At 69.2% G+C, this 13,618-nt stretch overlaps 4 protein-coding genes across 4 annotated transcripts; 1 reads left to right on the top strand and 3 right to left on the bottom strand.

Annotated features, from left to right (window-relative positions):
* Window positions 1–15: 15 nt before the first annotated feature.
* On the bottom strand, window positions 16–3,879 carry RHOBADRAFT_50557 (uncharacterized protein; the record flags this gene model as incomplete). Its single annotated transcript, XM_018415379.1, has 6 exons — window positions 16–673; window positions 748–967; window positions 1,028–2,915; window positions 2,977–3,129; window positions 3,204–3,331; window positions 3,412–3,879. The coding sequence occupies 6 exons, from the start codon at window positions 3,877–3,879 to the stop codon at window positions 90–92; spliced, it is 3,441 nt and encodes a 1,146-aa protein (XP_018274085.1). The 3' UTR covers window positions 16–89.
* A 393-nt stretch (window positions 3,880–4,272) lies between these two features.
* RHOBADRAFT_32644 (uncharacterized protein) lies at window positions 4,273–6,519 on the bottom strand. The gene is made up of 8 exons (XM_018413046.1): window positions 6,393–6,519; window positions 6,198–6,323; window positions 6,008–6,103; window positions 5,758–5,913; window positions 5,519–5,694; window positions 5,270–5,433; window positions 4,862–5,181; window positions 4,273–4,773 (listed from the first exon to the last, which is right to left on the bottom strand). Exons 3-8 carry the CDS (start codon window positions 6,025–6,027, stop codon window positions 4,323–4,325), a joined length of 1,287 nt encoding a protein of 428 aa, XP_018274084.1. The 5' UTR covers window positions 6,028–6,103; window positions 6,198–6,323; window positions 6,393–6,519; the 3' UTR covers window positions 4,273–4,322.
* A 93-nt stretch (window positions 6,520–6,612) lies between these two features.
* On the bottom strand, window positions 6,613–10,191 carry RHOBADRAFT_32642 (uncharacterized protein; the record flags this gene model as incomplete). The annotated part of the gene is made up of 7 exons (XM_018413045.1): window positions 6,613–7,485; window positions 7,741–7,955; window positions 8,050–8,471; window positions 8,850–9,059; window positions 9,615–9,839; window positions 9,906–10,026; window positions 10,095–10,191. The coding sequence occupies 7 exons, from the start codon at window positions 10,189–10,191 to the stop codon at window positions 6,655–6,657; spliced, it is 2,121 nt and encodes a 706-aa protein (XP_018274083.1). The 3' UTR covers window positions 6,613–6,654.
* Window positions 10,192–10,749: 558 nt separating this feature from the next.
* RHOBADRAFT_11269 (uncharacterized protein) lies at window positions 10,750–11,972 on the top strand (the record flags this gene model as incomplete). Its single annotated transcript, XM_018412039.1, has 5 exons — window positions 10,750–11,177; window positions 11,249–11,365; window positions 11,427–11,528; window positions 11,594–11,708; window positions 11,796–11,972. The coding sequence occupies 5 exons, from the start codon at window positions 10,750–10,752 to the stop codon at window positions 11,970–11,972; spliced, it is 939 nt and encodes a 312-aa protein (XP_018274082.1).
* Between the last annotated feature and the right edge of the window lie 1,646 nt (window positions 11,973–13,618).

The following is a 13,618-nucleotide window of genomic DNA, read 5'->3' as shown; positions in this document are numbered from 1 at the left end:
TGTCGCGTGGAGAAAAGGGGAGAGCCAAGAGACTCGGTCTTTTGCACAGCAGCACAGTATACGAACATGATCCTCGAAGGTTCTCCAACTCAGAGCGCCGCCATGCCCTTTTCCGCCTCGACGACCGCGCTCGGACCTCCTCCTGTGCCGGCGGCGCTCAGGCTCGACGCTCCCGTGCCGGCACGGTTCCTCCTCCCGACGCGCTCGAGCACACTCTCCGGCGTCGCCCTGCTCGTCCTGCGCCTCCCGAGCCCTGAACCCGCTCCTGCGTCCGACCCGCCCGTGCCCGACCCGCCCGTCCCCCATCCGCCGGTCCCGCCGACGCTGCTCACGACGCTCGGCGCCGCGCTCGTCCTCGCGCTACGCGTCGCCGTGTGGATCGACGTGCCGGCGAGCCCGGCCTGCAGGTCGGCGAGGCTCGGGACGTGGCCGAACCGAGACCGGGTCGACGGCGCGAGCGAGCCTGGCCCGCCGCCGCCGCTGCCGACGACGCTCGAGCGGATCGACTGCGGGTGCAGCGACGTGCCGCCGCCCGTGAGAGGCGGCGACGAGGCGAGGCGGAAGGTGGAACCGGCGCGCGAGCCTGCTCGCGAGCGCGAAGGGCCGGCGAGGTTGATGAGCGACCGCGAGGGCAGCGCCGACGAGAAGTACGGCGAGCGGAGCGCCGACGACGCTGTAGAACAGGGTGCAAGACTGTGTCAGTATCGTCGCGCTGCAACGGACCGAGAGGGAGGAGGAGAGACGCACCTTCGACCTTTGCGGCCTCGTACGACCACGGCTGCGCCAGCAGCGAGGCGAGGCTCGTGCGGTCGAGCTGCGCCGCCTTTTGCAGGCCCGAGTCGGTCGCGAGGATGTCGATGACGAGCGAGGCGTTGAGAGCCGCAGGTGCCGCCGTCGGACGGGCGGCGAAGCCGGACGAGGGCCGTGCGTCGGCGGGGATGACGAACGGCGACAGCGAAACGAGAGCCTGCGCGATGTATCGACATTAGTCTTGTGTGAAAGGGTGAGAAAGTGAGAGCGGACGCACCTCTTGGCCAAGCTGCTCGAGCTCCGTCAGGCCCCAGGCCCTGCCGACCGCCTTGAGCCCTCGAGCCGCAACCTCCCTGCACGCCTGCGCCCTCGCCGGGTCCGCCCCACCGCCCTCGCCGCCAAGCTCGGCCCCTCCAGCGAGCCCGACCTCCCACCTCGTCGCCGCCTTGGCGTCGAGCGCGAGGAGCGCCGGCACGCCCTCGAGCACGGCGGCGGGCACGCGCGGCACCGCCTCGACGAGCGCCGCGAGCGCGGCGTAGTCTGCTGCGCCGGGCGCGCTGCGAGACGACGAGGCAGGCACGTGCGCGACGTCGTCGCGGTCGTGGAACGACTGCGTGCTGCGCTGCGAGCGCAAGCTGCGCGCGCTGCGGGTGCGGTGCAGGGCGTGCTGCGCGCCGTCGACAGCGCCGTCTCGTGCCGACGACGATGAGGGCGGCGACGACTCGCCGATCGCGAGGCCGTACACGCCGGCGTGGAGCTGCCGCCAGAAGGACGCGAGCTCGTCGGCCGACCCGGCGCTGCCGCTGCTCGTACTGACGACGAGGGGCAGCTCGCGCGAGACGTACACGGCTGCGGCGCCGGCGTACTCGACCCGGAGCCGCAAGTCGGGCTCGGTGAGGATGAAGAGCGACCGGGCAAAGGTGCGAGGTGCGACCGGCTGACGGCGCATCTCGGTCGACGACAACGGCGGCCCATTGCTCGGGCGCGACGCCGAGGGGTCGCGCGAGCGAGGCGGGGTGGTCGACGCGCCGCCGGGCGTCGAGACGCGGAGGATGGGCTGCTCGGCGTCGAGCGGGAGGCGGGCGTCGCCATCGTGCAGGGCAGGCGACGTGCCGTTGAGCGGTCGACCGAGTCCGAGAGCGCCGGGCGCCTCGAGCGACGCGACGCGCTTGAGCGTGCCGTTGCTCGCGCCGGCGACGGGCCGAGGGCGGATGAGCTCAGGATCGAGCTCGTCGGCCGAGGCGCCGTTCGACCGTGCGGCGGCGAGGACGTCGTCGCCGACGGGCGAGCGCTTGACCGTGAACGACGAGTCGCCGTTGACCGCCGCCGGGCGCGGCGCCTCCTGGAGAAGCGTTCGGAGCGCCTTGACGACGCGCACCTTGGCGAGGCACTTCTCCTCGCTCGTCATGCCGCTGACGAGGCGCTCGGCGCGACCCTCCTCGAGCTTGAGCGCACGCAGGAGGTCGATGACGTCTGAGGCGAGGTCGTCGAGCTGGGAAGGGTAACCTCGCGCGGCGGACGAGCGTGCGAGTGCGGCGACGACGGCGAGGAGAGGGCGAAGGAGCGGGTCGGGGTCGGTCGGGGTCGGGTCCGAGCCGAGCGCGGGCGACTCGCGCAGGCCGTTAGGCGTGCCGACCGGTGAAGAAAGGCGAGCTCGCCGGACGAGGAGCTCGACGAGCGTGTTGAGGACGCCGCCGGCGCTCAGGCCCTCGACGGCGACCTCCTCGCTCTGCGGTGTCGTCGCCGTGGTCGGCTCGATGAGCTGCTTGAGGACGAACAGGAGCGTGATGCTGCGGTGCTGCGTGTCGCGGTCGTAGATGTCGCCGGCCTGGTCGCTCCACCAGGCGACGACGGGCGCTCGGTGACCTGCCGGCGCCGCCGCGAGGAAGGCGCGTGCGAGGAACAGGACGACAGGCTGCGACTCGCCGTGCCACAGATGACCCGCCTCGTGCTGGTCGAGGAAGGAGGCGAACGAGGCGTGCAGGGAGAGGAGCTGAGGGACGGTCGAGAGGCGCGACAGGAGGAGGAGGATGGGCAGGGCGACGGTCGAGTCGGCGGGGAGCTTTGACGCGTCGTCGGGGAGCGAGATGGACGAGGTCTTGCGGGAGGCGAGCGAGGTCGGGTTGGGCTGGAGCGACTTGTCGTCGGCGAGCGTCGACGAGAGACTGCGGCAGAGTCGGTCAGTCTCGGCTCTGCTCGAGAGATCGAGAGGACGAGAGGACGCACTTGGCCCGCAAGTTGTCAATGTCGGTGTCGAGGCAGTTGCGCAGGAGCGCCGGCACGAGTTCCTCGACTTGCCGATCGTACTCGCCGCCCGTCGCGTACAGGTACTCGGATCTTGCCGCGCCGTCGAGCGCCTTGAGCGCGATGAAGCGGGACCTGTTGAACGCGCTCGTCAGTCTCAGTCAGGGGCCAGATCGCAAGAAAGAGGGAGGGGACGAGGCGGGGCTCACTCGGCGTTGCCCGGTCCCTGGAGCTGAGCGAGGCCCGAGACGAGCGACAGGCATCGCAAGTACTGCTTGCCGACGCCGTCACTTGCGCCGAGAAACGGCGCGGTCAAGAATGTGGCGACGGCGTGAAACTGCGCACGAGGTGAGGAAACAGGGTCAGGACGGTGGACGGCGAGGCGACCTCGGGACGCAAGGGGGAGTAGGGACGCACCAAGCTTGCACCTCGGGCCTCCATCTCGGGGTCCCTCTTGCCGCTGCGGACCTGGGCCGTCGAGAACAGGTCGCCCTTGCCGCCCTCGCCGCCGAGCGCCATCTCGGCGATGCGCAGGGCCTCCTCGGCCATGGCGCCCTTGATGAGCTCGCCCGCGCCCTCCTTGCCGCTCTCGCCCGTCTCGACGACGAGGCCGCGCACAATGTCGACCGTGACGGCGAGGTCGGCGCGGGCCTTGGGCCCGCTCGAGGCGCGGGCTTTGGATGCGCGCTCGACGAGGTGGGCGACGACCTTGGGGATCTTGGTCGGGCGGTTGACGGCGTAGAAGGTGAGCTTGGAGAGGGCGTTGGACGCAGGCTGGGGGAGCGGGCTCGACGCCGAGGGGGAGGACGAGGACGAGGACGAGTGGGGCTGGACGTAGCAGTCGCGGATGAGGGCGACGTGGTTCGGGGTCGGGAGAAGGCCCATGGTGTCTGTCGGCCTCGTGGGCTAGACTGGAGGTACGGGCGGGGCGTCCAGGCGGCGAGGGGAGGTCGTCGGAGCTGACGAGGTGATGAGGATGAGGCTGGGCCGATGGGCGAACGGGGCAGCCGCTGGTCGAGGCGTGCGCGCACGGCGGTGGACGGTGTCGAGCAGTAGTGCTCGTGCGGTGCGACCAGAAGCAGGAATGCCAGGCGGTCGTGCAAGGTCGGCGACAGAGTCGAGCGGGGCCGGCTCGGCGACTTCCTCCTTCTCTCTTCTCGCCTCAGAGTGCTGCAGAATCGTGTCCCCTGCACTCGCAAAGCTCTCTCAGACACGTCGTAGGCGCACAGAAAAAGAACCAGAGAGACGAGCAAGGCTGGCTTTCCTCGGAGCGGCCTGGGCGACGACGAGATCTACTCGTTCCACTGCGGCACCTGCGCCTCCTCCTTCTACTGCTGCTCCACCGCACGAGCCGCTTCGACACGCTGCGCGACCTCGAGCACCTCGCTGTCGGCGCCCCACTGCCCAACGAGCGTCACGCCGACGGGCCAGCCGTCGTCCGTCGAGCGACCGGCCGGGATCGACAGCGCTGGCAGCCCGGCAAGCGACGCCGGCAGAGAGAGAAGGTCCTGGACGTAGGCGGACCGCGAGGCCGGCTCGGTGTCGGCGGGCGAGGCGGGCGAGGTCGAGGTCGAGCCGGACGCAGCGGGCGAGCACGAGGCGAGGAGGGGCGCCGTCGACATGGCCGACGGGTGCAGGATAAAGTCGACGCCGTCATGTCGTTGTGCCGCAGGTGGAGCGGGAGTGGCGAGAGGGCTGGGCGAGCGAAAGAGGTCGTCCAGCTCGAGCTGGATGAGGCGCCGAACCCGCTGCGCCTGCAGGTAGTAGTTGTCGAACGCGCTGCGACACGCACGGGCGCAAGAGTCAGTAACAGGCTCTGAGAAGAATTTTGGCCGGAAAGGGGAAGAAAGAGGACGAGAAGACGCACTCAGCGCTGAGGGCGAACGTCCCGAGGAGCAACCGCTTCCTCACCTCCTTGCCGAACCCCTCGGTCCTCGTCCTCGCGTACAGCTGCTCCTTCTCGCCGACCTTCTCCTCTGCCCGGTGCCCGAACTGCACGCCGTCGTACCGCGCCAGGTTCGAGCTCGCCTCGGCCGACGCGAGGACATAGTATGCCGACAGGCCGAGCGGCGCCGAGGGGAGGCGGACGGACGAGAGGGATGCGCCGAGGGAGACGAGGGTGCGGAGGAAGGTGCGGATCGGGTCGAGGACGGAGGAGGAAGAGAGGAGAGAGGTCGGAAAGATGTCCTGCGAGGCGGTACGTGCGAGGGAGGGTCAGGGAGGGTGTTCGAGGGGCAGGTTCTCGACGGCTGCGCCTGGATGAAAGAGAGCTCACGGCTGGTACACCTATCCGCACGCCCTGCAGCGGTCGTTCTCGCACTCCTGCTCCTTCTCGCCCCGCAAGCCGTTCTCGCAGAGCGAGATGCACCTCGTCTGCCCTCGTGCGGGCGAACGTCGGGGCCGACGTCGGGTCCTTCGAGTCGTATGCGCTTGCTGAAACTGCGAGAAAGGCACTGGCTGTGAGATCTCGCGCTCGCCGAGGGTGGCCTCGAGGTCCGAGCGAGAAGGCTTGACGGGGACGCACCGAATGCTCGTCGCAAAGGCTCCACCTCCCTCGCCATGATGCCGACCGTGTCGAGACTGCTCGCGTAGGCGACGAGGCCGTGACGCGACAGGAGGCCGTACGAGGGCTTAAAGCCGAGGATGCCGCAGTAGGATGCCGGCAGCCGAGTCGAGCCGCCGGTATCGCTCGCGAGAGCTCTGCGGGAGGAGGGACCAAGTCAGGTACGGATAGATGACGAGAGGCAGAGAAGCTCGACGCACACGTCGCACAGGCCCGCCGCGACCGCCGCAGCGCTCCCGCCCGAACTGCCCCCTGCGACACGCTGCTCCTCGGCCGACACGGCGAGCGACTGGTCGATGCCGACAGGTCCTGCAGGGTTGAGCACGGGGCCGAAATGCGAGTGTACGTTGGCGGATCTGCACGGGCGGGGAGCCGAATCGGCGTCAGGGTCCGGTTCGACGGGGAGGGCGGGGCGACAAGAGGAGAGGAGAGGCGAGAGGAGCGACGCACCCCATGCCAAACTCGTCCATGTTGGTCTTGCCCACGACGAGTGCCCCGTCGGCTCGTAGTCGGCGCACAACGGTCCCTCGAACGGGCTCTCGTAGTCTGCTCGTCACAATCGGCGGGGAGGGAAGGGGAGAGGCAATGGGTCAGCTCTCGTGCGTGGCTCCTGGACAGTGCGAAATCGGTTGGGGCGTACCTTGGAGCATGCGAGAGCCGCACGAGGTCGGCGCGCCGTCCGAGGTCGCGAACATGTCCTTGACGCCGAGCGAGACGCCTTCGAGCGAGCCTGCTGGCGGTGCGCGGTCGTTCTGGGCGGTCACATCTGTGCACGAGAGTGTCTGTGAGCAGTCTGCGCGATCCTGCGGCTGGAGGGAGCGAGACGAGGGCACACCTTGGAGCGAGTTGAGGTGGGTGAAGGCGTTGAGGCGAGGATTGAGCGAGCGTGCCCGCGCGAGCTGCGCAGCTATGCGCGATGGCACCTGGCGAGCTGCCGTGCTCGAGGCGGCAGACATGGCCGCGGTGGGAGCGAGGCAGAGAGGTCAAAGGTCGCCTCGTCTGATGAAGCACAAAGTCCGCGGCTTCCGGAGCAGCGTCGACTCTCTCGAACGAAGCGAGGACGTGCACGGCTCTCAGTTGCAGTGCAGGCGACGAGTCTAGCCCTGGAACATCTGCCGCAAAGTCGCCTCGCTCCTCAGCTGGCGCAACCGCTCCGTCTCCTCGATCCCGCCGCTCTTCTTGAGCCTGCCCTTGCCGACAAAGTCGCCCAGCTCGTCGGCAAACTCGTCGGTGCGGCTCGCGAGCTCGAGCTCGCGCTGCTTCTCGGCGCGCGCGATCGCCTCGAGCCGCCGCGACGGGTCGGGCTGCAGCGCCTTGACCTCGAGCAGGATGGTCGACAAACCGCGCTTGGCGTCGTCGGCGCCGCCGAGCGACGTGAGCTCGCGCCTCGTCGCGCCACCGGTGCCGCCGGCCGGGCCCTTGAGCTGCCGCGCGACGGCCTGGATGTTGGTGAGGACGCCCGACACCTCGGTCAGGTCGTCGTCGAGCTCGGCGAGGAGCGTCGCCTGCTCCTCGACCGCCTTCTGCTCGGCGAGGATCTTGCTCAACTCGACGCTCCACATCTGGGACCACGTCGGCTTGACGTCGGCGAGCCAGGTCGCGAGCTTGGTGCGCGCGTCGGTCGCCTTGCGCAGCGACGAAGCGACCTCGCTCAGGTGCTGCGGCCGTGGCTTGACGCCTCGGAGCGTGTCGGTGCGGATCGTGTCGATCGTGTCCTGGAGCGTGTCGACCTGGAGGACGAGGTCGGTGCTCTCGGCCTCGAGCTTGGCGGTGCCGGCCTCGACGAACGCCCGGTCGGTCGACAGCTTGGACTGGGCGAGGTGCTGCACGTGGCTCGTCTGGACCCGCACCGACGCGAACATCTCCTTGGTCGACGAGGTAAAGTCGGCGTAGATCTGGCGCAGGACGCCGATCTCGCGCCGCAGGTTCTGCACCTCGGCGTGCTGCGACTTGAGCGTCTCGACGATGGGCGCGACGGCCGTCGCGGGTGACGGCGGCTCAACGACGACGGGAGCTGGTACAGGGACCGGCGAGCGCTCGGCGGCGGCAGCCGGCGGGGGCGGGGCGGGCGACGTCGGCGCGGTGACGGCGGCGTCGGCCACGGGCAGCGCAGGTTCGTCGCCCTCGTCGGTCGCGACGGCGCCGAGGTTGGGCGTCGAGTGGAGCTTGCGCATGGCGAGCACCTTGTGCGCCGCCTGCTGGTACTGCTTCTCGCTCGGCGACGACGGGGCCTCGGGCGGAGGCTGCGACGACGGCGACAGGAGCGGGAGGGCGAGCGTGGCGGACGAGGCCGACATCGACAGGCGGCGCATGGCGGTCACGGTCGCGCGAAGCTCCTTAATGTCCTGCGCGAGCGTGGACATGCCCAGGTCGATGTGCTGCTTGACGGCCTCGACGGCTGCGAGAGGACGAAAGGGCCGAGTCAGTCTGTGCCTCTTGTCACGAGTCACGGGCAGAGGAGAGAGTGAGGGAGAGAGGAAGGCAAGACGCACTGTCGACGTTGAGGCTGAGCACGCTGCCCGCCCTCACCTCGCTCATGTCCTCGAGCTCAAAGTGCACGCCCGCATCCGTGTCGCGCAGGTACACGTCGGGCCAGCCGCTCATGCCCGGGTTAAACCCGAACCGCTCGACGAACAGCTGGCGCAGGCTCTGGATGTCGGGCGGGCCGAGCAGGCGCGCCTTCTTGACGTCGCGGCCGATCTGGAGGAAGATGGAGCACGGGTACTCGGGCTCGGACGACGGCGGCGGTAGATAAGGAGGCGACGACGGCGGTGGGTGCCGAGGCGTGGTCGAGGGTGCGTCGGTAGAGGAGGAAGGTGCGTCGGTAGGGAGCGGCGGGAGCGCCGGCGACGGCGACCGAGGCGCGTCGACGGCGGGGCGGAGCGAGGTCGACGAGGTCGAGGTGGGGATGGCGCTGTCGGCAGGCCGAGGTGGCGGAGGGAACGCGGGCGGGGAGCGCAGGCTGGCCGCCGGCGAGCCGCGCTCGTCCTCCTCGAGGATCGGGCTCGTGTGGCCCGCGCCGGTGCGCAGGTCGGCCTGCGACGAGTACGACCGCGGTATAGGCGGTATCGGCGGCGCGGCGGACCCAGCGCTGCCCGAGCCAGCACGGCTGCTCGTGCGCCCGTGGCTGACGCGGCCGTGCTCGCTCTTGCTGCGCCGGACGTCGGCGGCGCCGGCGAGCTCGCGCCCGGCCGACGAGCCCGAGCCTGCCCGGTACAGGTCGACGGTGCGGGCGCGGTTGGCGCGCTCGTGGCTCGGGCTCGACACGGTGCCGCCGGGCGAGGGCGACGACGAGCCCGGGGTCGGGCTCGTCATCTTCTGGATCGCGTACGCCGAGTAGCGCTTGCTCGCTCGGCGCGAGAGGTTGTCCGAGGCCTTGAGAGCCTCGAGAGAGGCGGCCTGCGCCTGCTGGACGTGCGGCTCCTCGGCGGACGAGGCGACCGAGGCGATGGAAGGAGGGCGGATGACGGTCGAGGGAAGAGGGGAGGGAGCGCTGATGACGCTGCCGAACGTGTCCATCGTCGGCGTCTGCGGGACGGCAGGTACTGCGCCGTCACGAGTGCGCGAAGGAGGAGGAGGCGGCGACACCATGCGCGGGCGGTCGCTCGGCGGGCCGCGCTGCGACGGCGCAGCGGATCCCGACGCGCTCGCGACCGACCGGACCGACTCGATCGACGTTGCCGAGTTGGTCCTCGGGATGTACGGGTGAACAGGTGCCGCCGAGGAAGGCGGAGCTGGGGCGAAGCCGTCCTGCGGGTCGAACGTCGCTCTCGACGAGCGGGACGAGTCGCGCATCGACGAGCTGCGCATGGGGCCGTTGCCGCCCGACGACAGGCGCGAGCTGAGCGCCGCCGACAGTCGAGGATCGTGCGCTCCTGCGGCAGCCGACGACCCGACCTCGCTGCCCGCGCTGCGGTTGCTGTACCGCCTCGCCGCCGCCGCCTCGTCCTGGGCCGACGACGCCTGCGTCTGCGAGACGAAGCGCCGCAGGTCCTCGCGCGACCTGCCCGCACTGTTGGGCGTGAGCGGGAGGCCGCCTGCGGACCCGCTGCTGGACGAGGGCGGCAGAGCCGGCGCCTTGCCCTTGGCGTTGGCCTCGCGGGCGCGGCGTGCGGCGACGCCCTCGCGGTACTGGCGCTGCTTGTCGCGGAGGCCGTGGAGGAGGCCGATGATGATCTGGCGGACGTCAGGGAGGTGGAGCTCGAGGGTGGCTTGCGAGGGAGGGTTGGACAAGCAGCTCTCGAGGCAGACGCGCAGGTCGGACGGGACCGCCATGAGCTCGCTGTGGCGGCACGACAGAGTCAGCGACGATGACGGGGGCTGAGAGCAAGGGGGAGGTTGGACGCACTTCATCGTGATGCCCTCGCGAGCAAAGGCGGCGACGGCGACGTTGAAGTCGTTGCCCAGCTTGACGTAGATCTGCGAGATCTCCTCCTCGTCCACCTCGCGGCGGGACCATTTGGCGAGTCCTGTCGGGTCGTCTGAGTGTCAGTGACAGGACATGGGGCGAGTGCATGAGGGGATACGAGAGGCGCACCTTCGAGGAGCTGCTTGGTCGCGACGAGGAGGCGAGTGATGGTCGACTCGAGGTTGGACGTGGTCGAGGCGCCACCTGCGCTCGACTGCGAATACATGAGAGCTTGGTCAGTGTCCATCCACGATCCCATGCAGCTCACAGCCACGCTCGGTGCAGTCGAGCGACGCCATGGCAAGGTGGGGAGAGTGGAGGAGGACGGACCCTCGAGGCGGTCGGGCGGGTTGACAAGGTCTGGCTGGGGGATGCAGACCGGGTAGAAGAACCAGACGAGGCCATGCTGCTGTCGGTGCTGGGGGGTGACGAGCCGGGGCGAGGGTCGAGTGACGGGCGGACGAGCGAGCTTGATGAGAGCGGGGTCGAGCGGTGGTGGGAGGGGGACGCGGCCGGGTCGTAGTGAGTCGCAGTGCGGTGCAGCAAGGCCGGCTGCTCCTGTGCGAGTCGAGCGCGGAGCTTGAGGTGGTCGACCGCCAACGACCACACGAGCCAGAGGTTCGCCTCGCTCTCCAACCCTCGCACACCCGCCAGACTCGACGACCGCACTGCTGCTCTGATCTACAAGCTACACAAGAGCTTCTGCAAGCGAGCGCGTTCACGCCCGCGAGTGCACCCGCCCACCCGGCTCCTCGACACCGCCTCGTTCGCGTCCGCCGTGGCCATGCCGCCCTCGCTCGCCGCGTGGTTGCCAGGCTGGGCACCGACGTGGGCCAGCACCCCCGATGCCGCCACCTCGGACGTCCACCTCCCCTTGTCGTCGTCGTTCCTCGCGTGGATCCCTCGCTTCCTCCACCCGTTCCTCCGCTCCCTCCTCGTGCGCTCGCTCCGACTCGGGCCCCGACCACGCCACGTCGCCTTCATCATGGACGGCAACCGTCGCAGCGCACGCACCCGCAACCTCCCCGTCCGCGTCGGCCACGAGGAAGGCTTCGACGCCCTCAAGCGCGTCCTGTCGTTCCTCCTCAAACTCGACATCCCGCACGTCACCGTCTACGCCTTCTCGATCGAGAACTTCAACCGCGACCCGACAGAGGTCGACGCCTTGATGGCCATGGCCCGCACCCGCCTCGTCGAGATCTGCCAGCACGGGTGAGCCCGCTCCTCTCTCTCTCTTTCACGTGCGCTCGTTCCCCTTCTGACCCAGCCTCGCCCTCGTGCAGCGCCCTCCTCCAGCAGTACGGCATCCAGATTCGCGTCCTCGGCCGAAGAGACCTCTTGCCGCTCGACGTGCAGGACTCGTGCGCCAAGGCCGAGGAGATGACCGCGAGCAACACCAGGTGCGTCGGCTCGTCCACCACGCGTTCAAGGACGCCGGACTGACTCTTCCCTCGCGCACAGGGGTATCCTCAACCTGTGCTGCCCGTACACGTCGCAGGAGGAGATCGCGACGGCCGTCAAGCGGACCGTCGACTCGTGCGTGGCCGGCTCGCTCTCGATCGAGTACGCCCTCTCGTTCTCACCTCGCCTCCTGCGCTTTCCCTGACCTCAAGTTTCTCGTCAAGCAGCGACATCACCGAGGACACGATCGCCGCCAACCTGTACACGGCCGCGTCGCCGCCGCTCGACATCCTTATCCGCACCTCGGGCGTCTCGCGCCTGAGCGACTTTCTCCTGTGGCAGGTGTGTCCTCGCATTTCTCTCTCTTCCTCGCGCAGAGGCAGTGGGTCGAACGACCTGACCCTTTGCTCGCGCCGCACTCGTCCGCAGTCGAGCGAGCGCACGATCCTCCACTTTATCGAGCCCAACTGGCCCGACATCGGCGTCGCCGACATCCTCCCGCCGCTCCTTTCGTACCAGGCCGAGGTGTGGGTCGAGCGCGTCGCGCAGGCGGTCGCGAGGTGCGGTGCGTGGTGGAGCGGGAGCGGGAGGAGCAAGGTCGAGTAGAGCTGTGGGTCGGCGCGCAGGTCGTGCCCGGCTGCTATCGTGGGCTGCAGCCGTGTTGACTGTATCTCTTTGCGGCAGAATGTCCTACATTGTGAGAGACCCCACGTCCGAGAAGTTCACGCCCTCTCGTCGCCCGCCCTTCGCCTCGCTCCTGCCACTCGTGCCCTCACGCCTGGGTCGGCCCCTTGCAGCTCGCCCGAGTACCTGCTTGCCTCAGCTACGACTACGAGCTGCCCCCCGCACCGCTGCGAGCGCTCGCCGTCTCGCCAAACCTTCATCATCGTCGCGCGTCGGTCACCGTTCCTCGACTGGCGACAACGACTCGTCTACTGGTGGACGCGCTCGTCGAGGACTCGAGAAGGTGCAACGACGGCGCTGAGCGGGCCGGGCACGCTGCGCGGGCCTCTCTAGATGGGTGCGTCCCTCTCCTCCCCGCCTCCCAGTGTTTGGCGGCCCTCTCCCTCCCCTCTCGCCCCCTCAGCCACCTTGCGGCGCATACCAGACGCGTCACAGAGCTCACTCAATCCTTTCACAGGTGGTGCGGCTGCGCTGAGTGGGTAGTTGGTCGTTCAGTCGGTGTGCGGCTCGCTGTCGACCTCGAGCCGGCTCATCCAGATCCTTGTACGTCCCTCTCGCCCTTTCTTTCGCCACCAGGACCTACACAGAGTTCTGTGTATCTCTCTGAGCCGCGCCCTGACTCTCTCGACCTCGTGCCGCAGGTCAGTCGAGCCCTCGATGGCACCTCCCCCCTTCTCGGCCCCGAAAGCTTCCCCTCGCGCCCTTCCTGCGCCACACGACGGCGCCCTTCCCTCTCCGAAAGCTCGCCTCGTCTCTTTCGAGCGTTCCCGGACCGCACAGAGTCCTTGTCCGTCGTCGCACTCGTCCCGTCGGCTCAGCGAGTCGAGCCGCCGCGGACGGGTCCTTACGAGGCTGCGCCCGCCCTCACGTGCCCCTGAGGGCAGCGGGCGCACTCTGGTGAGCCGCTCGCACGGTGCGCACCCCTGCGGAGCGCCCGTGCGCCCGGCCACCTGCTAAAAACAGGGGGATCCTGCGCACCCTCGCTCAAACGCTAGCTCTTGATCTAGCAGGGTTACGGCCTCGTGCGCGCGCCAGATCGGACGAAGAGACGTCTGCGGTGCAATTGACCGCGTTTCCCGAGCTGTTTTGTCGTGTGCAGCGAGAGTTGGCCCGGTCGCCGCCCTTCTCGAGTCGGGCGAGCGACGACCCGACAGCCTGCTTCCTGCTCGCTCGTTCCGTCGCGAGCGCCTTCTTTGAGAGTCTCGACAGGCCTCAGCAGAGCCGTGGAGCGAAATGGTTGCAGCTGAGCGAGTTCTCGTCGGCGGCGTTCGGCTTGAGAAGGCACGCTCGGACCCCTCCTCGCCTACTTCCTTCTGCTCCCTCGTCTCGGTGCGAGGCTTGGATAGCGTCCGGCAGTGTGCAAAGCAGCTCAGGGGTCAGCTGCGCCCTGCGAACGAGCGCAACCGAGTCGACGCGACGCAGCTCAGGCGGGAGACCGTTTCCCCACTCGGCTCGGCGCGCACGCCGACCGCCCGCCCTCGTTCTTGCTCTCCTCCTCGTCCACCATCAGCACAGCTCGCGCCCAGCCATGCACCGCCTGAGCCGACTGCCGCACCAGCTCCTGCTCC

The sequence above is a fragment of the Rhodotorula graminis genome, assembly GCF_001329695.1.
Source record: "Rhodotorula graminis WP1 unplaced genomic scaffold RHOBAscaffold_1, whole genome shotgun sequence".
In the NCBI taxonomy this organism is placed as follows: Eukaryota; Fungi; Basidiomycota; class Microbotryomycetes; order Sporidiobolales; family Sporidiobolaceae; genus Rhodotorula; species Rhodotorula graminis.
This window is presented reverse-complemented; position numbering and strand designations above follow the sequence as displayed.

Bases quoted from the DNA above. Each gene is read 5' to 3' on its own strand.
- RHOBADRAFT_32644 (XM_018413046.1), bottom strand. From the start codon at position 6,027: ATGGACGAGTTTGGCATGGG. The intron at 5,914-6,007 runs GTGCGTCGCTCC...CCGCCCGTGCAG, and splicing joins ATGGACGAGTTTGGCATGGG to ATCCGCCAACGTACACTCGC. The intron at 5,695-5,757 runs GTGCGTCGAGCT...CTCCTCCCGCAG, and splicing joins GCGGCGGGCCTGTGCGACGT to AGCTCTCGCGAGCGATACCG.